Here is a 23,768-nt window from a genome sequence, read left to right on the forward strand (position 1 = left end):
TTCCCAGGTCTTTATCTAATTCATTTTATCAAATATTTCTGAATTGCTTGCTATGTGCAAGACATTTTAGGTGACACAGATGAATAGGACTGGCCCTAAAAGAACTTCTTTACGTAATGCCTTGGGGCAAATGCAACGAACCGGGGCATCTAAGAATTGCCCTGTATTTTGAATTTTTAAAAGAAGATACAGAATGTCTTAACATTTGGGGGAGGGGGAAGACGTAGTACCCACTTGGGTTCCTGATGATTGGAGCAATATCAAGAACAGAATGGTATAATGAACTGTCAAAGATAGCTGAGCAAGAACCCTCCCTCATTCACAGTAGTAATTTTAATGTCTGTGTGGCTAGAAGCTGCTTTCCTTTCAATATGTAGTCAGTAGTAGACCAAGAATAGAGAAATGTACCATCCAGTCAGATATAAAAAAGAGAGAAGGACCTTATTCAGCAAAATATCCTTAATTTAACCTTTATTATATCTAGCCAGTTTGCATTTAGACAAAGATACTCAGGCTTTGTTAAAGCTCTCCTCTTGGTTTCCATAACATTCTTTGGAGTATCCAAGCCAGGGACTAAACTGTGAGGTATTCTGTGTCTTAACATGTTTTTTGTATTTGTGCAATCAGGAAATCGCATCCTGACACTAGGAGAAGTTCCTAAGGATCAGGTCTATGCACTGAAGCTCAAGGGCATCTCCATCTGCTTCTCCATGTTAAAGGCTGCACTCAGTGGAAGCTATGTCAACTTTGGGGTCTTCCGTCTCTATGGAGATGATGCATTGGATAATGCTTTACAGACCTTCATCAAGCTGCTCCTCTCTATTCCACATAGTGACCTCCTGGTAAGGCATGAATCATACTGGTAGGGTCCAGGCCTTGTTAAAGTCCAATCCTAGTCCACAGCATTCAGTACCACAATTTATTCAGCCCAGAAATCTTATTTTGTTTCCAGTTTTTTCTACTATAAAGAATGCCACTATAAATATTTTGGTACTCTAAAAGTCTGTCATTTATAGTCTTGGGGAATATACCCAGTAGATACTGGATCTAAGAATATGAGCAGTTTAGTAACTTTTTAAACATAATTCAAAATGATTTTTATTTTATTTATTTATTTTTGGTGAGGCAATTGGGGTTAAGTGACTTGCCCAGGGTCACACAGCTAGTAAGTGTCTGGGGCCGGATTTGAACTCAGGTACTCCTGAATCCAGGGCTGGTGCTTATCCACTGCGCCATCTAGCTGCCCCCAAAATGATTTTTTAGAAATTGGAATCAACAGCTCCACTGACAGTATTTTAGTGTGCCCATCTTTGCAGTACCCTAGAGGGGTAACTATTTCTGGTTTTTATTGCCATTGCAATTTTTAATGGGTGTGAGATGAAACCTATGTCTGATTTTTCTTTTTTAATTCACAGTTCTCTGTTGGTGATTTGGAGGGTTATTTTTTTTTCATATAGCTATTGATAACTTGCATTTCTTACTTTGAAATCTATTTATAACCTTTACTCTCTTAGGGAGCAGCTCTTAATCTTGTATAGCTGTGTCATTTCCCTGTATATCTTAGACTATTTGGGGCTTTATCAGAGGTGTTTGATGCAAAAATGTTTTCTTACTTCCTATATAATAAAAAAATATCTATTTTGTGATTTTTCTTGTTTGGTTATGACTTTTCCCCCTAACTACAATTCCATTCTCCTAATATTTTTAATGACTTAAACCATTTAGGGCACTTAATAAATATTTTTTAACTGAGCTACTCTGCTTCTCAGCCTTAACTTTCTAATCTGTTGCACTAATTTTTTTAAGTAATTGCGATTAAAAAAAATTTTTTTTAACAAATAATTATGATTACGAAAACCAAGTAGTTTGGGATGATTACTGCTTTGTGATATAATTTTAAATCAGCTAATACTAGTCACACTTTTGTTCTAATATGTTAACTTTCAGTTGATTTATATGCATTTTGTAGTTATTTTAAATTGTATTTTTTCTTTCTGGCTCTTTTTCCTCAAATAGGTTGGTAAGAAGAATTGATAATTCTTGTATTCTACAACTTGAAGTTATTCATTGTCCTCGATTGACTTTTATCCCTTTTTTTGTTCACAGGATTATCCCAAGCTCAGTCAGTCATATTATTCATTACTGGAAGTCCTCACCCAGGACCATATGAATTTTATTGCCAGCCTGGAACCCCATGTTATCATGTATATTCTTTCTTCCATATCTGAAGGACTTACTGCACTAGGTTAGTACCTGGGGTCTCTCAACATGTTCTTCATTCAAAGCCCACCTTTTATGGTGATAGACTGAAACATTTAGTAACCCCTCTTGAAATGGAAAACCATCAAAACACTTAAGCTTCTGAAGTACAAGGTTTCATGGAAATGGAACAAAGAACTGAATGCTTGAAGGATTAATCCTATTGCGTTCTCTATATATCCACCAAAGCAGAGAATGCTACTATAATAACAGTATTTGGGATCCAAAATTCCCTTACCCCCCTCCCCTTCCCCTCTCTCTCTCTCTCTCTCTCTCTCACACACACACACACACACACACACACACACACACACACCTTCCCCCTCATATTGGCTTGGGCTATCATTTAGTGGTTCTCAAACCTTTTTTACTATGAATTCCTTTGAATAAAACACAAATAGGAATGGAACTCAAATCCAGATTGCTTTAACATTTAATGATCTCCTATTATATGCAAAACTTTTAGGGCACACATTCATCCAAAAGCTAAACAGGAATGACTTTTGGGATGTATGGTATTTCAAGGTCCTCCACCCATCCCTATTATTTATCCTGTCATACACTGATGTCTGGTTCAGTTTAATTTTTTAAACTATCTAAAGAGCATGGTTAAGTATTTTCCTTGGCCCTCAACCAATTTTTGTATAATCTTGGGAAAGCAGGGAACTGATAGCATCATAGAGAAGGTACAGATTCTTGAACCTTGGCTGACTAATTGAGCTGTGCTGTTATCTTCCCCTTTTATAAAATGGATAAAATAGTCTCCTTTCTCTCTTGGTGGTGATTTTAGGTTATCTGTAGGAATACCAAGGTAAATATGTGGCAATATTATTACTAGGTAAATTTGTACAGGAAACTGCTTTAAATCTACATTTCCACAAAACACTTAGTCTAGAACTACACTTAATAAATCAGATAGATATAGCTAGGATTGGTGACTTAACTAGACTGGAGTAGTAAAAATGCCCATGATTCATTGATTATTTAAGAAATTTTATGCAATTTTGTACCCTTTTTGACAGCTTTAGGAACTCTGCACTATTACTTGGGAACAAGAGGCTAAACAAAGGAACTGTTGTCCTAGTAGAACCAACTGTAGTTTCTAATCTTGCTATAAATCACAGGGAAGCTAGATGGCACAGTGGGTAGAGTACTGGCCTTGGAGTTGGGAGGACCTGAGTTGGACTTCAGACACTTATTAGCTGTGTGACCCCAGGCAAGTCACTTAATCCCAATTGCCTTAGACATCCAGGGCCATCTCCAGTTGTCCTGATAATGTATATTGTTGCTGAACCCAAATGGCTCCGGAGGAGTGAGGCTAGTGACTTTGGACAGCCCTTCCTCACTTAAATCCAATTCAGTTCAAGTCATGACATTTGTCACAGCTCTCTTTTTTTTTTGTTTTTTGTTTTTGCGGGGCAGTGGGGGTTAAGTGACTTGCCCAGGGTCACACAGCTGGCAAGTGTCAAGTGTCCAAGGCCGGATTTGAACTCAGGTACTCCTGAATCCAGGGCCGGTGCTTTATCTACTCTGCCACCTAGCCGCCCCCCTTCTCTCTTTAGAAAGGACAAACAACAATGTGCTGTCAGGTGTTAAGCACGCAGAGGTTACCTGTCTCCCCAAGGATTTGAATCAGTAGCACCTCGGCTCCATTCCTCTCCTCTCTTGTCCCTCCCAGACACCATGGTATGCACAGGCTGCTGCTCCTGCCTGGACCACATTGTGACATACCTTTTCAAGCAGCTATCACGTAGCACCAAGAAGAGAACAACACCTCTGACTCAGGAGAGTGACCGTTTCCTGCACATTATGCAGCAGCATCCAGAAATGATCCAACAGGTAAGCAACTTGAGGGTAAGGCCAGGGAATTGAATTCTATCAGGAGAGCTACTTCTGAAAGGGTCTGGACAAAATGTTTGCCACCTCTCTTAATGTTCCTAATTGTGAGGATAAGTCAGTATCGTTTAGCAAATGGGTCTAGGACTCAATCTTAGGTCACAATTCCTGCTTTACCACTCTACCTTTTGTGTCCTAGTTTATGCTGTCCTTTTACAAAGATGACCCTCAGTCATCAAACACCTCTGATCTATCCAGTTTGATCTGGTCATCTTTGTGGTTTACATACATATTTTTAAGGTAACTGGTCAAAGTTACGGATACCTGTGGTCTTAAAGTAGTATGAAAATAACTGGCCCACACCAATTAAATTCACTATCCATGGCCTCATAGTCATGATGTTCTAACCAACTCAACTAACTTCTCTTCCATTACTAGAGACAGTTCATGCCTTCAGAAATGTTATAATAAAGATGAAATTGTAGAAATAAGGACATTTAAAGCTTGGTAATTAATTACACCAAACCCCACCTACCAAAAATAAATCCATGGAAACCAAAAAAGTTTCCTTTGCCCTTCTCTGTGTTCCTCTGTCCAGCAGCTTGTAGACAGGATACTGTGTAGCTCCTGAATAGCTGGACCTCACACAACAATCTAAGGACACCTCTTTAGATTCTTGGTTCTGGTCACTTCCAGATGCTGTCAACGGTGCTGAATATTATCATTTTTGAGGACTGTCGGAACCAGTGGTCCATGTCCCGACCTCTACTTGGTTTGATATTACTTAATGAAAAGGTAAGAAAGTCAGGCACCATGGTTTTAGAACTCTTTCTCTCTCCAATATGCTACCATACAGAAATTCCCAAGGAGACATACAGGGACCCTCCCTGGATTACTGCAACCCGATTCCTGCAGAGCACTGCCAAGTTGCTCTTTTATGCAGATCTGATATTAATAATTTGTTTAAAAGCTTTCACTTGACTCATTGTCTACCAAATAAAACTCCAGCAAGTCCTCTCATATGCCTGGCACTTTACCTCACCTGTGCTAAGATTGTTCCTTGTGCCTAGAATGAATGGTTCCCTCCCTTATTTCCACTTCCTGAAATGCTACAAATTGTATGGTAAGAGCATGAACTACATCAAGGGGCTTACCCTTTTCTGTGGTATGGACCCATCTAGCAGTCTGTATGAATGTTTTTAAATACATAAAATTAGAAAGGAATCCAATTATATTGAAATAAAGATTTGTATTTTTTTCCCATCCAAATTCAGAGACTGCCTGAAATCTCTTCATGGGCCCCAGATTGATTATAAAGGATACCCAAAGCACTACCAGCAGAGGTAGACTGGGAACCTAGTCTTTCAGAATTTAAAGCTTTCTTTCTACTACTGTTTAGAGGATATGAATGCTGAAGTATCTATTAGGCCTTGGGGGGGGGAAACACTATTTCAAATTTACCCTGTATATAGTTTGTACATGTTTACCTCCCCCATTAGATTGTGAGCCCCTCAAAGGCAGGGGCTCTTGCTTTGTATCCTCAGTATTGAGTACAATGCCTAGCACATCGTAAGGCTCTTAATAAATGTATACCAAGTTTTACTCTGATTTACAGCTTTAGACTCTAAAAGACCTTGCCTTTATTTTTGCATACTTTATTTTCTATCTTTTTATTTTTGTATGTAGCAGTATTTTATACAGTATATATTTAGAGGTTATATGAGAAGTTTGCGATGGCACATAAAGCCTAAACTGTCTTTTGTCTCCCTTATCTTGTCTTACCCACCTAACAGTATTTCTCAGATTTGAGGAACAGTATAGTGAACAGCCAGCCCCCTGAAAAACAGCAGGCAATGCACCTGTGTTTTGAGAATCTGATGGAAGGCATTGAACGAAATCTTCTGACAAAAAACAGAGATAGGTGAGTGTGTAGTGATAGCATTTTCTACTGTGGCAACACAGTTACAGGATTTACCTCCCTTATAAGAGCCTTTCCCTACTCAAAAAATATTATAAATGATGCTTTTTGGTGCTGATATTATAGGTAGCATTATATTAAATAGAAGTCCAAATCTCAACTAACCCATTTTCCTTATCTTCAATGCTGGCTAACTGGAAGCATCAAAGTATTATGGGAATATCTCTGGAAGTCTGTGCTTCTCTTAGTTCTGTTAACCTAGTCCCTTTGAGCTCCAACTAACTAAAGTGGCCCATAGGCATTTAACTCAGCTCCCTCTTATAACTCATGTCATTTTCCTTTGCAGGTTCACCCAGAACTTGTCAGCATTTCGTCGGGAAGTCAATGACTCCATGAAAAATTCCACCTATGGCGTGAATAGCAATGATATGATGAGCTGACACCTTACGAGATTCCACCTGTACAGAGCAGTGTCCCTTTGGTCTGGCCCAGAGGGTTGAACAATTCTGAGGGGGAGAGGGTATGGCTGACCCTTGCTCCTCCCTCTGGGGGGGGATTACAAAGGTCAGTTTGGCTGTTTTCCCAGGGAAGAGGGGTGTGAGACTGTGCTCACCAGGGGGCAGGGCACTGCTTGGTTCCTGGGAGGTGGGGTGGGGTTGGGGAAAGTGGGGATAGTAAGCAGGAAGGTATGAGAATCCAGCCCCCTCTTCCTGGTGGAGGGGAAGAACCCCAGCGTCCTGACACAACCTGCCTTGTATAAACATGTACATTTTTTCATAACATTTTGAACAAGGTTTATATTGACTCAAGTTTAAAAAAAAAAGTGTGATTGAAAAATTTTTACAGAGTCTAGTGCACCAATGCTGAAGTGAGGGGTTGTGTATGCGAGTGACAAAAATGTGTATTCTGGTGGCCTGAAGCTTTACTGGATGAGGGTGTGTGAAAGTGCAGAGATATATTTAGTGACAAGTGTAGAGAGAGGCAAAAAAAGTAATTCCAAATGTATATTTTTTCTTATTGTCCGTCCCTTCACTTCTCCCTGAAATTACCATTTCCTGTTACTGTCTTAACCCTTGTTATTAGGAACTCTAAGCCATGTCCAACCAAGTACCATCCTTCCTTTACCATGTCCTTGAGTCCCCCTGGCCACTGACAGATACTCCAGCTAAAGTGTTTGATCTTGTTCCCTTCTCCCATTTCCTTGGACAGAGGCCTCTTGATCTACTAAGGCAGTGTGATTTGTAACCGTATGTTAAATGATTTCTTGGGTCTCAAGTATGGAGACACAGGAGCTGAAATAAAAGCTTATTGCCCCTGGGGCTGAACATGGCGACTTCTGGCCAAGTTCCTGTGGCCAATAACTTTTAGTCTTCCCCAGCCCTTGAGGCAGAGTGTGTGTGTGCGTGCGCGCGCGTGTGTGTGTGTGTGTGTGTGTGTGTGTATAGATGACTGTGTGAATGTATGTGTGTGGATATTTATATATATCTATATATACCCTGCACTCATGAATGTATGAGCTGGAGAAAGTTACCACAATGGAGGGGGTTCTTAATAACAAGGTCTGCCTAGCATGAAATATTTAACATCCTTCTCCTTCCGCCCCTTTAAAAAAAATACATCTTTTCCTTTTAAAAAAAAAAACCCACCATAGTAAATGTTTTTAATATTAAAAACAAAAATTACCTACAGAGAAATAGAGAAAGCTGTTTGCCTTGTACCTTTCCCACAATTGTTGCTGCTAGTTGTGTGCATCTCTAGTTCAGCTCTTGCCCAAGGGATACATCAATTAGGTTTTATTTTCATTTCTCTTCCCTTGCCCACCCTACCCAACCCCTTTTAGTTTTTTTGTTTTGTTTTTGTTTTGTGTTTTTGTTTTTTGTTTTGTTCTTTCCTCTGGCGATTGTGTGTTGGGTCCTTTCTTGCGTGGTCAGATTGACGGTTGACTTGTAAGGGTGTTTGCTACATACAGTGTAAGCATTGTGACCGCCAATAAACTTCAATGGTTTCTACTGAATTTATTCTCATCCAGTTGTTTTAAGTGTTCTAACCATGGTATGGACATTAAAGCATATAATGACTGGTATAATGCCCGTAGATAACAGGAGAGCAGTACTTTTACCACTGTAACCAAACCTGCTTCTACACATTACAGGAAATAGTATAAACTGTTAATCCACAAATATACAAGAGATAGAGAAACATTGATGTTGTATAATTGCCCTACAGTTAGAGCAATTAAAAGAGCACATACATTTCAGGAATTGCTTACTCCTGAGAAAGATCCAGGAAGAGTAAAATATAAAGAATGTCCTTTTTGTAACAGTTCCTGAATATACCCAACAAATGTCTTGCATTTTTGTATATTTTCTTAAGGTATGGCCTATATCCATACTAGAAGATCAAAGTTGTTTTTATTGATTGCTCCTTGAACAGTTCTGAACACTGCCTCTTTTTTTCAACCACACCCTGAGAAGAGTTTTGTGGCACCTCCAATGGTCCAATCAGGAAACTAAATAGAGCAGGTGCCAAATGATGGTGTTTCTTTAATCCACAAAGGTTCTTGCAAATTCTCTTGGACATTAGGCTTCATGATCTGAACAACTGGTAGCTGCTGCAGTCTTTACCTGGACACAGTGCTGTCATTCTTGGCTGCTCCATTCTGCTGAGCACTGTTGTAAACAGCTCTGTTATAACCTTCCCGGTTCCGAGCTATTTCAATAGCAAAAAATTGTATCCTTGTAGCTGGAAAGGAAAGAGAGTTAAGTTTCAGACCGCCTTCTGACAAAATGAGACAACTTCCTCCCTCAACTCAAAGGTTTCACCCACAAGTTTTATGTCCTAGTAGAAATTCTGATAATCAGATTCCTCAGATAAGACCAAGATCCTATCCAGAGAAAACTAAAAGCATCACTATACTCACCAAAGATAGTGTTTTCTTCACTATACCCCTGAGTACAGTCCAGCCGCAGCAGTGTGCCATAGTTAAAGTCTTCAACAATACCGTCAAACTTCATGCAAAATGGTCTCCATTTCTGTGGAAGCAAAACCCAGACCAGGGGGGGAAAAAATCAAACATACCCATCTACCATGGTCCTGCATGGACCAAATCTCTCTCTAGAAGGGAACCAGCTAACAATGGGGGTTGAAATTACTGTTTATTGGCAGAACAGAAGCTGTGTTCTACCCATGTGGCTTTTAAAAAAAAAAAAAAAGGGCAGTAAAATGAAAAAATTCTTTATCAACTGATGCACTTGGTTCTAAAGTTGAAAGAACTAGGCATGGTAGTGCACACAGGAAACACTTGCTACTGGGGAAGGTGAAGCTGGTAGATTGCTTGAGTCTGGCAGTTCTGAGCTGCTGAGCACATTTAATGTCTGCACGAAATCGGGCACCAATATGTTGAGTTCCTGGGAGTATAGAGCCACCAGAATGCCTTATGAGGGGCAAACTAGCCCAGTGCAGCAGGGTAAAATTTCCATGTAGACCAGGAGGGGTTAGACCAGTGAACTACACTTCAGCTTGGCTGAGGAGATCCAGCCTCAAAAAAGAAAAGCTGGGCATTAGACCCTCACAATCCATATTACTTAAACGGTGCTCATAATCACTATGTAATAATTATAGTTAATGCCAATAATGCCTTATTTAAGTGGAAACAAGTCAAAATCCTCTAAAGTTAGAGGTTAAATTTTTAGACTCGCAGCCAATTTCCAACAATCTACAGTTATGGGATAACATGATAGCTAGAGACCTAAAATAAATGCCCCATTTTAATTTTTTATTTAAATACTTTGTTTGGAGTAAACTATTTACCCTAGAAATGCCAATAACAAGAGAAATGGCCAGAAGGTGAGAGACCTATATGATACATGAACCAGATAACCGGCCTCTGAATACCTATAACCCTTCTAACATGTTATCTATTTCTCAATTTTCTGTTTCCATAAACCAAAATTTTAGTTCAGTCCTTAGATAAGACTCTCCTTACTTCTTTAGCTGGTTCCGATTTGAGCTCTTCTGGGTCCAACACATCTATCTTGAGCTTCCCAAAGTTATCCCGGAACTCTGAATAGATCTGGTCATCCACTTTAGTGAGTCTTAGGAACAGGGGGTCAACCGAAGAAATCAACTGCCAAATAACAGGGGAGGAGACCTCTCAGACAGAACATTGTTATAAAGGACAGCGCAATCCCCTTGACCGTTGTCTACTCTATTTCCACTGTACAATCATAGATCTGGAGTGAAAAGGGACACTGTGGCCAAGCCCTTCCTTTTACGTAAGAGGAAACTAAGTGCTTTGCCCAAGATCCTACAAGTAGCAAGGGGCAGAAGTAGAATCTGAACCCAAGTCCTTTCTTCCCAAATCTAGAATTTATTCTACTATACCACTATCTCCTAAGAATTAGAAAACTTTTGTTAGTCACCCAACCTAAGAAAGAACGAGTGAAATACAAGAGTTCTTGTCCCGTGCCAAAGTGAAGCATTCCTCTTTAAACCCTAGGATAAACACCACTTCAACCTCCCAGGAGTCAAGTACTGTAAAATGTTTGGCATGCATTAATTGTATTTGGATAGTTGAAATAAAAAGACTCACATTGTAATAAACTTCAGCATGCTGCATAGCCTTCATGGCCCAAACCATCTCAATGTTAGGCTGCAACACAACAAAGGACAAGTCATCTCAGCATTGCTGCTGGCTTGGCACAAAAAAAGCAGGCTGCTTAAAGGGGACACCTGCTCTATTCTGGGCAAAAATCTGACAAGAATTCAAAGACGACTGATACACTGAGGACACAGGTGCTGACAACCAAGCTGTTATCCCTCTAGATACTACAGTTGTCAAAAGTTAACGAGTAGTCTAGATGCATCATGAATCTCACCAATTACACTCCTCTAACAACTGGAAAAGAGGGAATAGTCACGCATACCCAGCTCTTAAGAACAACAACAACAAAGTATTAGATTGGAGTCAGGTGGCTTATTTGCTCAATTTCTTTGATTGATTTGCTTGTGTAACTTGGTTCTTCAACTGTAAAATGAACTTAATATGTGCTACTAAATTCACAGGATTATCAATTACAACATACAGTACAAACATGTATTTTTAAGCGCTTTTTGTATTCATGGATCATATTCCATTAAGTGCCTACTATATACAAAGCATTGTGAAAACCGAGGCAGTAAAATGAAAAAATTCTTTATCAACTGATGCACTTGGTCCTCAAGTTAAAGAGGACAGAACTAGGCATGGTAGTGCACACAGGGAACACTTGGAACAGGGAACAGGGAAGGTGAAGCTGGTGGATTACTTGAGTTCTGTGGCCAACGTGATTAGATTCTCCACCTTAGCTTGGATGTTTCTTTACCCTAATCAATAAGTCACTTATTAAACACCTACCTATACCAAGCTAGACACTGCTAGATGCTGGTTGTACAAAGAAAATAGGGAAAGAGACCCTACCCTCTAGACAGCAGATGAGAGTGGGCAAGGCAGTAGCAGCCAGGAAGATCAGGAAAGCAATCTTGTAGAAGTTAGTACTTGAGCTGAGCCTTGAAAGATGCTAGGTAGGGATTCTAAAATGTGGAAAAGAGGAAGGATGCATTCCAAGCATGAAGGATAACCCATGCAAAGGCACAGAGATGGGAGTGCCCTTTATGGGACAGGAAGAGAGAAATTGGCTGTACTCTGAGTGTGTGTGTGTGTGTGTGTGTGTGTGTGTGTGTGTGTGTGTGTATGTGTAATGTATAATATTGCTGGAAAGGTAGGATGTTGTCATTTTGTTGTGAAGAGCTGTTAATGCCCAAAAATGTATATTCTACTCCAGAAGTGATAGGGAACCAATAGTTTACTGACAAGGGGAACGACATGGTCAGACCTGCACTTAAGCAAAATTTCTTTGGCAGCTTTATGAAAGATGATTTGGACTAAGGAAAAACTTGGGGCAAGAGACCACTTATTAGGAGGCTATTAGAATAGTCCAGGCCAGAGGAATAGCTACCTGAGTGAAGAGGGGGGGTCAGATGTGAGGATGCTTTGGAAATGGAAATGTGAAGATTTGGCAATTGATTGGAGAGGAGGGATAAATGAGTCAGGATGGCACTGTTTTCCAACCTTGATGATTGAGAAGGTGGTGCTACCCCCAACAAATAAGGGAATACAAAAGGGAAATATACCAAATTTGAGATGCCTAAGGAATATCCAGTTTGAAATGTTCAGAGGTCACAGGATCACAGATCTGGATCCGAAAAGAACCTCAGAGACCAGCTAATACAACACCCTCATTTTACAGATGAGAAAACTGAGGTCTAGGAAAGTTATAACTTGCCTACGGTCACATATAGCAAGTGTCAAAAGTGGGACTTCAGCAACGTCAGTGCTGTTTCACTGCGTCTTGCTGCCTCTCTAATAGTGGGGTCAAAAGCAAGGGCTCTTAGCCTCTTTTTATGTCATAGACCCTTTTGGCACTCTGGTGGAGCCAACAGACCCCTTTTCAGAATATTCTAAATGCCTGAAATAAAACACATAGGATTACAAAGTAAATCAAACATTAAGTAGTTATCAAAGTATATATTCCTAAGAAACCCGTTCATGCGCCCCACAGTTTAAGGACTGGGGTTAAAAGGAGTGTTTGCAGGTATCAAGCGAACAAACTGGTGGAGTCGCTGAAAATGTGGGAAGGGGGACTACTGTGGGAGCAATCTGCTTTAGAGGAAGAGAATGGGGTCAAAGTGTACGCGGAGAGGTTAGCCTTAGCCAGGCTTTTTCCTCAGCATCAGTGTTAGAGGAGGGGCGGTGGAGAAGGACGCCAGGGGGCTGGGAGGAAGAAGACCAGGGCGCTCAGAGTAAAGCGGTTCCGCGGCGGACGCCGTGTTGGGGCCCCGCGGCCGGCCCCGAGCGGCTCCACTTAAAAGCCAAACGCGGCTGTCTCGGGGTATGAGATGACAGGGTGCGGGGCACGTGGGATAGGCCTGGGGCTCAAGGGAAACTGGTAGTCTCAGAGGGGCGCAGTGGCCGGACACGAGTCGCCACGGGCCCGGTTCGTACTCACGTCGTTGCCATAGGCCTCGGCCGGCAGGGAGAGCGCGTGAGCCGCCGACACCAGCTCCCCGGGGCCCTGCGGAGAGAGAACAAAGGTCAAGGCCCAGTCCCATCCCACCGTCCCCGGGACCCACGCGGAGGGACCGCACTCACCAGCGCCTCCAAACAACTAGCCCCACTTCCCGCCGCCATAGCCGCCTAGTAGACGCGCCCCTCCCCCAAGCACCCTTCGCAAAGGCCGGTTCCGGGCAGCTACCGGAAGTAGATCCTCTCTTGCGAAGGGAAAGTGTGAAAAGGGTAGAGAAAACGGGTTGGGCCGCCAGTGCGCCTGCGTCTGCGCACGCGTCAACAGCCCCTACACGAGTGAAAGCTCGAAATGGGGAAGAAAATCGACGAAGACCATCGTTCCCCTTCGGCTCTCGTTTTTTCTGCATTTGACGCTGGCGCTTTGCCGAGGCCGTCTGGCGGCGCGTGGACTTTGGCGGGAGGGGGCGGTAGAGGTTGGAGTAGGCGAGCCTTTAGTGACGGCTAAAATCTAGAGTACTTCCGAAGCACGACTGAGGCAAAGTAGTCGTCCCGCCTGCTTATTGGCTGGGGTAATCCTTCTTAAGACCTTACCTCAGTGCCCGGGAAGTATTTCTCCTAGTCGGAGACTGCATCCCAGTTTGGCTGCGTATCTCTTCCTTCTCTCCAGCCACGTGTGCAACCTCCTAACCGGTTCCAGGCTGCAATACACTTTCTTCCCCTCCGTACACATTTTAGTTCTGAAGCCGGGAACCATGTTTGGAACTTAAGCTGCTTTTGTTCCTGGGTGGGGTGGGTCAACCTCCTACTTCCCCGAGCCCTCTCCTTGAATCAGTCGGCCTCCTTCTGCTACTCCTCACCTGCAAGTCGTTTTCCCCAATTAGAATGTAAGCTCTTCGTGGGCAGACTTTGTACCCCCAGACTTAGCCCAGTGTTTGGACACACAGCGAGTGCTTTTCGTTCGCATACTTAAGAGGGCAAAATAAGCGATATGGTTTTGTTTATAGCTTTCAAAGCCCCCACACACCTTTCGTTGTTGGGGGTTTTCTCCCAAATCTAGGAGCTCCTACAGCAAATATTACTCCCCCTGTATTACAGAGGGGGAAACAGGGGTACCAGAGAGGTCTGGTAGCTTGCCTCTGTCACATAGCTACATAGTCAGTGACGGTCAAGGATTTAGAAGAAAAAAAATCACGTTAACATTTCGGAGGGTTAAATAAAACATAGCTAAGAATTTAAATGGTGCCGCCGGTCTTGATTGGCCTTCTCCAAAGAGACAATGCCACCATTTCTCAGGCTTCCAACCTGCGCAGGACAGACTTTAGAATTAAAGGTATTTAAGGGCAGGGAACATGAGATCAATAACAAAAAGCAAAAATCACGGAGCAAAACTTACCACATATTACAAGAGATATATAAAGGCTAGTGACTGCAAGGAATCTTTCAATCTTTCACACTTTGGGAAATAAGGGAGATAAGCCCATTAGGTGTGGCTGCTGCCTGGTAGGTGCCAAGGGACAGGGATAACTCCAGAAATCAAAACAACTACCCCTCACTCATCTTCTCCCAACCCACCCCCAATAAAGGACATTCCACTCTTAGGCAATCACCCCATCTACTATCCATAAAAGCTTTGGCCTTTTTCCTGTTCGAGAAGATAGGTATCTCAGAGAATCATGTCTCTGAAACTCTTCCCCTCAAGAGAATTCCTTGACTTCTCTCTTGGTCTCCTTTCTCTAGTGCCTAAATAAAAGATTATTTTATTCTAATTGGATTTGTGTGCAAGAGGATGTAATTCTTTTTTTTTTTTTACAGTTTTTTTTTTAAGTGAGGCAATTGGGGTCAAGTGACTTGCCCAGGGTCACACAGCTAGTAAGTGTTATGTGTCTGAGGCCGGATTTGAACTCAGGTACTCCTGACTCCAGAGCCAGTGCTCTATCCACTGCGCCACCTAGCTGCCCCTGAGGATGTAATTCTTTAAGGAGGAATAGCTAAGGACTCCCCACCACTGATTTCCCCATGACATCTTCTTCCCTCCTACCCTTCCCCCACTCCTTGAGAAGGCAAGCAATATGATAGCAATTATACATGCAAAATCATGCAAAAATATATTCCATATTGGACATATTGCAAAAGAAAAAAAGTGAAAAAAGTGTGCTTCAATCTGTAGTGCAAAGAGTGCAATTGGATCTCAGGAAACCCAACATTAACTCTATGACCTGTAAATATAACTAAATAGTGTAACCTGTCTGTCTCATTTGTAAAATGGTAGTACTTCATCAGGTTTCTGTGAGGACAGTTTTTAAATGATAATGTGTCATATAAATGTGAGCTGTTATTACAACTCTTCCAAGACCTATACTTAGATTTCTCTGATAATCCTTAGCCCTTTGCTCCATAGGTTGTCTCCCCACTGATCTTTTCCCTCAGGGTTTTAAAATGAACAATCACAAGAGCCTTAGCTTCCTGACTTCTGGGTTTCCTCACCATTACTTGAAACTACTCCATCTCCAAGATCTCAAACTCTGAAATTCCTCTGTCAATCTGATGAGTCTGATGTGAAACCTAGAAGTTGTTTTCTCTTGTCATTAGTTAGATTTGGAGCATTTTTCACATGGCTTTTATAGTTTTAATTTTTTTCTTTAAAGAACTAATGGTGGAGCATCATCAGATGTTAGTTAAACTGATCCTTATTTAACATTCCAGCCCTTTAGGAAAAGGACTTCATTATTCAGGTCAGAGTCCATATATCCCTAGTAGAGAGGAGTTTCCTCATCAGCTAAATTTGAAATTAGGACCTCAGCTGGTTTAGTATAGCACTAGGTAGCCAATAGAGATTCCAGTTCCCATGCACACCCACCGCATTAAGGATTGCAGGCCAATATTCACTGACCTCCTGACTCCAAGAACCAGATGGACATATTTGATACCTGGAAGAGGGTGATTGGCTCCAATTTGAAAACAACTCTTTTTTAAACTCCCCTATAGAAAAACACAGACTTTGCCTTGTGAATTATCTACAAAAGTGAGCTTAGCACAGTACTTGGTACATAGAAAATACTTTTAAATGTTGATCGATTGATTGATTGATTGATTGATTATAAGGTTAAATACCCCAGGAAGTGCCCTGGGATGGAAATTCCCCCAGAAACCACAAATTAGGAGAAAAGAAATAATAGAACCATCGAATTAACGAGAATAAATGATGACAAAGGAATTATTACATCATCACCATATAACATTAAAAGACATGGGGGGGGGGCAGTTAGGTGGCGCAGTGGATAAAGCACAAGCCCTGGATTCACGAGTACCTGAGTTCAAATCCAACCTCAGACACTTGACACTTACTAGCTGTGTGACCCTGGGCAAGTCACTTAACCCCCATAGCCCCACAAAAAAAAAAAAAAAGACATACAGGAAGGTCCCTGGTGCACTGAGTGGATTCTTTACAGAGTATTTATGAGCAAACATAGACAGAAGTACAGAGAGGTTCTCATTTGCACTGTTGCAAAGAGTGTCTATATTGATGACATCTTGGACTTATTGAAGTATTATTTAACCTTACTTTTGACCTCAAAGATGCTCTCCCACCTTTCTCAATGCTAATGGTACTTGGCTCACCTCCTCTCAGTACTACCCTTTGCCATCATCCTCAGTACCTAGATGACCCTTCTAACAACAAGACCCTTAACTTTCTTGATTCCTATGACCTTTGTTGTCTACTCTACTTCAACTACTTGATGTGGAGGTACAAAATTGTCCAACCTAGAATGAAAGAAACTGAGGCAGAGCTCCAGCCAATAGCACTTTATTAGAGAGTTCATGACCCCTTCTAATGAAGTGGTCCTCAGATCTTGAGATGTCCCCTTCCTCCAGAGCCTTAGTTTTATAATGTCTGATATCCAGATGATACAGAAGAGGCTTTATAAAATGCAGAGCCTCACTGGTTGATAGATCTTGTCCTTGACCCACCAGGAAGGTCTACACAAAATACAGAATTCCACCAGTTGACAAACAAGCTGATGAGCAGACCTTGACAGACATAGCTTGACCTTTCAGGAGGTCCTACTGAGCTGATAAACAGATGTCAAAACATCTATGTGGGCCCATGAGCTGATAGAAAGGCAAGCCACAGGCCAGCAAACAGGAACACTTATTGGCCAAATGCTTATGGCCGTCTCCCCATGTTGGGCAAGAGAGGGATGTAAAGGGACAGAGGGGCAACAAAAATAGTTGGGGGACTTTTTTTTGTTTTGGTTTAGTTTGGTTTGTGTTGGGGGGGGGGCTGAGCTTGGTCACCGTAACAAGGCAAAAGTAGTTACCTTCCTATGATTAAGCAAGTGAATTTACAGCTTCAGTTCACAGCTCTGGAGCCTAATTTTCAGAATGCATCACTATCATATAGAATCATATTAAACCCATTAATACTGATTGGAATAAAATAGGGGTCTAATTAACCATTTATCCACTTAGACCTCACCATCCCTTGAAGCTACTCTATCTACAAGATCTTGAGCTCTGAAATTCCTGTGTCAATCTGATGAATGTGAAGTTAAACCTAGAAGTTGTTTAAAATTATATTTCTCTTGTTATTAATGATTTGGAGCATTTTATATGGCTTTCATAGTTTGAATCTTTTCTTTTAAGAACTCCCTTTAACTGTTTATCTATTGAGCAACAGCTCCCATTCCACTATGTAATTTTTTATATATCTTAGATATCAGAATTTTATCAGAGAAATTTGCAGCAAAAAATTTCCCCAATGCACTATTTCCCTTCTAATTTTAACTGCATTGATTTTGTTTGTGCAAAAGGCTTCTCAGTTTAATAAAATCAAAATTGTCCAATTTATTTTCTGTGATCCTCCCTATCCTTAATTTGGTCATGAGATTTTTCCCCTAACCATAGTTACAAAAGTTATCTCCTTCCTTGGTCTAGTTTTTTCTTTTTCTTTTCTTTCGTGTGTGTGTGTGGGGGGGGGGGCAATTGGGGTTACAGCTAGTAAGTGTCATGGGTCTGAGGCCAGATTTGGACTCAGGTCCTCCTGAATCCAGGGCTGGTGCTCTATCCACTGCACCATCTAGCTGCCCCCGTCTAGTTTGTTTTTGTTTTTGTGTTTTTAATGATGTGACCTTTTATATCCAGGTTCTGTATCTTTTTTGCAATTATTTTGGTATATGGTATCAGGTTTTATTTTTTTCTACAACTAAGCAGGCACTATAGTGAAGGCTAGGGATAGAAACATAAAATGCTAAGATACTGAATAAGTATTTGCTGAATGTGTGCCAGTCTTATTTCTGAGATAAGACTGTCCCCAAGGACTTATCATTTTCATCTTTCTTCCTCCTTCCCTAGCACAGGACTAGACAGAACCTAAATCTTCCACAAATACTTAAGGATTGACTAGGAAAAGAAAAGAGTGGTATATGGAAAAGAGTCTCTTCTACTTTAAGACCTGCAAGCAGTAGGCTGATTGGACCCAATGAACTTCATAAGAACCACCTGTGTGGCAGCTCTGTCTCAGGATAAAGGGGGAAGGAAGTAGAGGTGAGTATAGAGGCAGCTTAGCTGAAGGAGCAGTGGCAGAAACACTGGGCAGGATGGAATGATTCAGGGTTCAGGGGAGAAGAAGACTGGCACTGCGGACATAAGGTAAGGCAATTGGGAGCTAAAGCTACTTCTTGATCCCTGGCTTCTTTTTACTTGCAAGTTTCGTAAAGCCCCAATAGATTGGGATAATGGTTCCTTAGAGAGGAAAGTAACATTAAAAACATTAAACATTGAAACTCCATAGTTCAGGATTAAAATTGTCTTCCTGCTTTTCTGCTTTTCTTTCTCCATTATGCCTTTAGTGATTCCTGCTGTGTACTCCATACCTTAGGTCTTTCAAGGAATACAAAAGAAAACAAAAGAAATTCAGGGAGAACTTAGTTTATCTGAGGAGAGAAGGTCTCCACCCCTAACAAATGGTTACATGACAAAGCAAGGTGGATGGTAGGTTGAGGGAGGGAGATAGACAGAGGCTACAACAGCTGGAGTTCAGAAACCTGCAAAGACCCCTGTGGGCTAGGGTTGTCAGGGCAGCCCTTACCTGTCTTCCTCTTCTTCTCACAACCTCAGGTGTCCTTAACACTCCCTCCCCAAGCATCATGCCTCTAACCAGTGTAAGCAGCAAGGCTGAAAAGTCCTCGGCCCTGTTCTGGGGTAAGTAGGGTGTGATTCTACTCCTGGATGAGTCGTGGGTTTGGGTGGTATTCCCAGCCTTGGGGATAAAGAGAACTCATCTTCTTCCCTTCCTCTCGGGATTTCTCTCATCTCTCCTCTGTTCTCAGCACTGGGAATAGAAAGCCCTCTGTGGCGAGAATTGTTGAAAGTTAGAGCTGACCCAAATGGTAGAGAAAAGGGTATGGCCCAAGGCAGAAAAAAGGGGAAAGTGTTCTTTATAGCCGCCCTTCCACAGTCTTTTCTTGTTTCCATCCTTTAGGCTGTGAGTTGAACTGGGATAATCGCTCATACACCTTTGACCCCTTGGAAGATGAGAAATGTCGCCACAAGTTGGTGCTACATTTGGTGAGTGAGCCTTCAGCAGACCACCAAGTCTGACTAGAAGTGAGAGGTGAAGGTTTCCCTTATCCTACACAAGAGGGGGGAGAGGGAAGAATGGAGAGGAATCCTGAATAGGAAAGAAAAGTGCCAAGGCCCATTTAGGCAGATGCCCAGGGCAATGGGCAGTAGCAAGGAGGAAGCTTGAGCCTGCTCCCACACCTCCTTGCAGATGTGCCTAGGAGAGAAGATCAATGATGATGTGAACATAGTAGAGGTCGTTCCACCCCCTAATGAGCATGGCGAAGAGAAATCAGGATTTCCCATTGCCACATTGAAGCCCTCTGTCCTGCCCATGGTAAGCCACCCCCTGACCCATCAACTGTGGGTGAGATGAGTAGGGACTGAGACAAGTTTCTTTCTCCAAAATTCCACCCTTAGAGATTCATACCTTTAGGTCAAATATTGCCACTCTCTTTAAAATGCAAGGCTTCTGTGGGGGTAACACTTTTAATTGTTCCTACCTTAATGTAGCTAAACATCAGTATGGGAAATAAGAGGGACACTGGGTAGTTGAGGAAGTAGAGAAGCTGAAGGGGGCAAAGGAAAAGAGGGGAAGAAAGAACTGTGATGATGACTCCTGACTTCCCTTCCAGTACCAATACAGGGTCATCTTAGTGCAGCTTAAAGGTTTAACAGCTATTCAGTAATAGTTCAAGCTTAAATAACAGAATAAGTTAGTTGAGCTGAACAATTGCAGTAAGTTTGGGGATGCCCTGCATTTTAAGACTAACCAACTTCATCTGCTTTTCTCCAAAGTTTTTTCTTAGTAAAACCAGGAGCTTAGGGGGTAGTTCAATAGGGGGAGGAAACCTGAGAGATTCTGCTTCCAAATTGCTTCCTTTTTCAGGCCAATATTTCAGGAATGGAGCTCAGTCCCCCCATCACTTTCCACCTTCGTTGTGGCACTGGGCCAGTCTACATCAGTGGCAGTGATCTTACTGGTAAGTCAGAGGGGTAGAGTATGAGGTTGCAATGCTTAGGTACATAATAGTTCATGGCAATGGGTTTTCCCCCATTGTCCTAGAAACTTTGTCCTAGGATTCAAAGCTCTCTCCAATCTGGTTCCAAACTGCCTTTTCAACTTTAACTCTAAATTGATCCTGAGCCCCAACTTCCCCATCATAGTTTTAGTCCTACCTTAAAAAAAAATCTTTCTTGTTCTTTCTCCCTCCTGAAAAGCCCTTCTCTTTGAATTTTCCTAAAGTCTTCCCCTATCTTCCCATATACCCAACATATACAGAAGTGTGTGTATACATACATACACACACACACACACACACACACACACACACACACACACACACTTCCTCCAGGAATCTTCCCATGACTTCCCCAGCTCATATCAAGTCCTGTGGTACTTGGTACACATTGCTTTTTATTTATTACCATTTCACGTATGTGTATTCCCTTTCAACATCTATTTATCAAGCACTTAGCATGTATAGAGAGCACTGTCCTAAAGAGTAGGGGAAGATGCCTTCATTTGTGCCCTCTTAGCTTAGTCCCTCCCTCAAAGTTTTGTTTTGTTTTTGTGGGGCAATGAGGGTTAAGTGACTTGCCCAGAGTCACACAGATAGTGTCAAGTGTGAGGCTGGATTTGAACTTGAGCCCTCCTGAGTCTAGGGCAGATGCTTTATCCATTTTGCCACCTAGCTACCCCGCCTCCCCTCAAAGTTTTACTGATCCTTCGGCCTTCCTCGGCACCTAGCACAGTGCCACACATACAGGTGCTCCATAAACATTGTGTTAGTTGATTTCTTTTTCTTCTTTGCTTTTACAAAATCTCCCCATGTATCTATCCCTTCCCTCCTCTCAAAAAGCCATCCCACATAATAAACGTGAAAAGGAGGAAGGTGTAGGGAGGGGGGAAGGGCAGGAATTAGCAAAACCCATCGGTACATCAAAAAGTCCCTCACGATATATTCAATATTCCCCACCTCTAGACAACCCCCTTGCCTACACACATACACACAGCAGCAAAGGTGTGGAGAAGCATCTTTTCACGTTTCTTCTTTGAGACCAACACTGTTCTTTGTAATTTTATAATACTCCTTTTCAATTGTTTTTGTGGCATTGGCCTCCCATTTCTGTTGTGGTGGTCACTGAAGATGCTATTTTCTTGGTTCTGCATCAGTTCACTCAAGTCTTTCCATGCTAATTGATTGGTTTTTAGCACTGAGTAAGAAGAAAGGGTTTAGGGAATGCTGGTGCTTGTTTCCATTCCTGCAGTGACTTTAGAGCCATCCAGTAAGGAAGTAGAGGGGAAGGAGGAGGGCACAGAAGAGGAGGAGGAGGAAGAAGAAGATGATGATGATGATGATGATGACAATGACAGTGATGATGACGAGGACGATGATGAAGACGATTCTCATGACACATCAACTGAGATTTCTCCACCTAAGCCAGCCAAGCGATTGGCCTCCTGCAGTCAGGCTGGTGTTGCAAAGGTGAAAATAGAGTTCCTGGGTGGTGTCTGGGGTAGGGGGCTTATAAGGGCACAGGGCAGCTAGGTGGCGCAGTGGATGAAGCACCAACTCTGGAGTCGGGAGGACCTGAGTTCAAATTTGACCTCAGATACTTGACACTTATTAGCTGTGTGACCCTGGGGGAGTCACTTAACCCTCATTGCCCCACCAAAAAAAAAAAAAGAATAAGGGCAGGGGCTCATCACCTTGGTTCTACCTTAAGTACATGTAAAGCCGATGGAGCCAATGGTCTCTCTTGATAAGAGAGGGTGGATTTAGAGGCAAAGGTCAATCGTTGGATCTTCTCTTTGCCACCTGTGTGGCACTGAACAAATCTGTAAAAAATGTAACTAGAACTAGAAGATGCCATTATGCTTTGAATGTCTTTCCATCTAAAGGCCTCATCATGTGGTGGGTAGAGTTATTGGACTGGGGGGGGGGTCAGAAAGACCAAAGTTCCAATACCACCTTTGACCAGCTGTGGGACCTGAGGCATACCCTCTCAGAGCCTCTGCTTCCTCGTCTGTAAAATGAAAGGGTTAGCTTCAGTAGCATCTAAAGCCCTTTTTGGCCCTCCATTCTATAAGCCCTGCTCATTGGGACCCTGGAGAATGAGGTGCTGCCAACAGATACCCAGAAATGGAAGGAAAAGAGGATCTAGTCCATTGTTTGAGAGGGGTCTTTTCTAGAGATCTTAGAGTCCATCCTGGCTACTGCTGTTTTCTTTAACTGCAGAAAAAGAAGCTGGAGGAAGAGCAGAGGTGAGTCAGAGGCAACGGAGAGGTGTTAGTCTAGGTGGGAGTGTTCTCTCTGACTTCTTCCCCTCTTCCTTCTCCTCCCTTCCCCCCCCCTCCAAATGCCCACAGTTCAGCACTTCTCTAGCCTGGTGCCAAGAGGTCCCAGTATGAGACCCCTTTTTCTCTTCTTAGAGTCCCATCCCCGAGAAGCCCTGAAATGAAGGTAAGAGCCAAAGGAGAAGATGGCAGGAGTTATATGAAGGTGGGGTCCAGTGACTTGAGGTGGGGAACACAAAGCCCTTTTTTCCCCAGCAGGCAAAAAGCAAGATGGCAAGGATGGCATTCGGAAAATCAAGATGATCTAGAACAGAGGGACTCGAGGTGAGTGAGGCATAAAGTACCAACAGGTTCTATCCCCAAGGAAGAAGTTTGGAAGAATAAAAAAAAAAATGGAATGCCCCTGTTCCCTTCCCTGCCCCTTCTGGTGTCTAAGGTGTGGTGGGGGTAGGAGTGGGGCTAATGCTGCCAGAAGCCCCTCTCTCCGACGGGTTCTCCTTGGTTTTTTTACAGGATGAAGGAGAACGGGAACCGGGAACATAACACGAAGAAAAGTTTGGTTTTTTTTCTCCTCCGGAACTCTGGCTTCTTGGGCTACATCCCCTCAACCTGGCTAGTCACACCCCTTCCCCAGTCCTGCCTACAACTGCATGCAGTTGACATGTACGTCCAGTAGAGGGCGGGTCTGTGCTGCCGAAATGACTCTCACTGGCCCAGCTCTGCTCCAAATTCTCAGCAACAAACACCGCGTGACCACTTTTCTTCAACTTGAAGCTACCTCTGGTGGAAGCGGAGCAGTCGCAGGAGCCGACACCTAGTCCTTACCGATC

The 23,768-nt window shown here is 42.5% G+C and overlaps 3 protein-coding genes across 4 annotated transcripts in view; 2 read left to right on the plus strand and 1 right to left on the minus strand.

The window, feature by feature from the left end:
* The window catches only part of XPO7 (exportin 7), a 38,590-nt gene extending 30,563 nt beyond the window's left edge, over window positions 1-8,027 (plus strand). The window contains exons 23-28 of the mRNA XM_043981428.1: window positions 628-842; window positions 2,107-2,245; window positions 3,938-4,098; window positions 4,792-4,890; window positions 5,889-6,016; window positions 6,360-8,027. Coding sequence (XP_043837363.1) covers window positions 628-842; window positions 2,107-2,245; window positions 3,938-4,098; window positions 4,792-4,890; window positions 5,889-6,016; window positions 6,360-6,453 — 836 coding nt within the window. The 3' untranslated portion in view covers window positions 6,454-8,027. The remainder of the gene's footprint in view (window positions 1-627; window positions 843-2,106; window positions 2,246-3,937; window positions 4,099-4,791; window positions 4,891-5,888; window positions 6,017-6,359) is intronic.
* Window positions 8,014-13,557, minus strand: PBDC1 (polysaccharide biosynthesis domain containing 1). Of its 2 annotated transcripts, XM_043981432.1 has the most exons (6): window positions 13,203-13,529; window positions 13,060-13,125; window positions 10,605-10,664; window positions 9,999-10,139; window positions 8,934-9,045; window positions 8,014-8,755 (listed from the first exon to the last, which is right to left on the minus strand). In XM_043981432.1, exons 1-6 carry the CDS (start codon window positions 13,239-13,241, stop codon window positions 8,634-8,636), a joined length of 540 nt encoding a protein of 179 aa, XP_043837367.1. In that variant the 5' UTR covers window positions 13,242-13,529; the 3' UTR covers window positions 8,014-8,633. The 2 variants fall into 2 exon arrangements, with proteins under 2 accessions (XP_043837367.1, XP_043837368.1); XM_043981433.1 differs by lacking the exon at window positions 10,605-10,664 and having other exon boundaries at window positions 13,203-13,557.
* Window positions 13,558-18,490: 4,933 nt separating this feature from the next.
* NPM2 (nucleophosmin/nucleoplasmin 2) lies at window positions 18,491-23,664 on the plus strand. The gene is made up of 10 exons (XM_043980850.1): window positions 18,491-18,620; window positions 19,194-19,277; window positions 19,558-19,643; window positions 19,849-19,974; window positions 20,527-20,620; window positions 21,909-22,126; window positions 22,880-22,905; window positions 23,074-23,104; window positions 23,194-23,262; window positions 23,452-23,664. Exons 2-9 carry the CDS (start codon window positions 19,223-19,225, stop codon window positions 23,239-23,241), a joined length of 684 nt encoding a protein of 227 aa, XP_043836785.1. The 5' UTR covers window positions 18,491-18,620; window positions 19,194-19,222; the 3' UTR covers window positions 23,242-23,262; window positions 23,452-23,664.
* Window positions 23,665-23,768: the final 104 nt, after the last annotated feature.

The sequence above is a fragment of the Dromiciops gliroides genome, chromosome 2, assembly GCF_019393635.1.
Source record: "Dromiciops gliroides isolate mDroGli1 chromosome 2, mDroGli1.pri, whole genome shotgun sequence".
Lineage (NCBI taxonomy): Eukaryota > Metazoa > Chordata > Mammalia > Microbiotheria > Microbiotheriidae > Dromiciops > Dromiciops gliroides.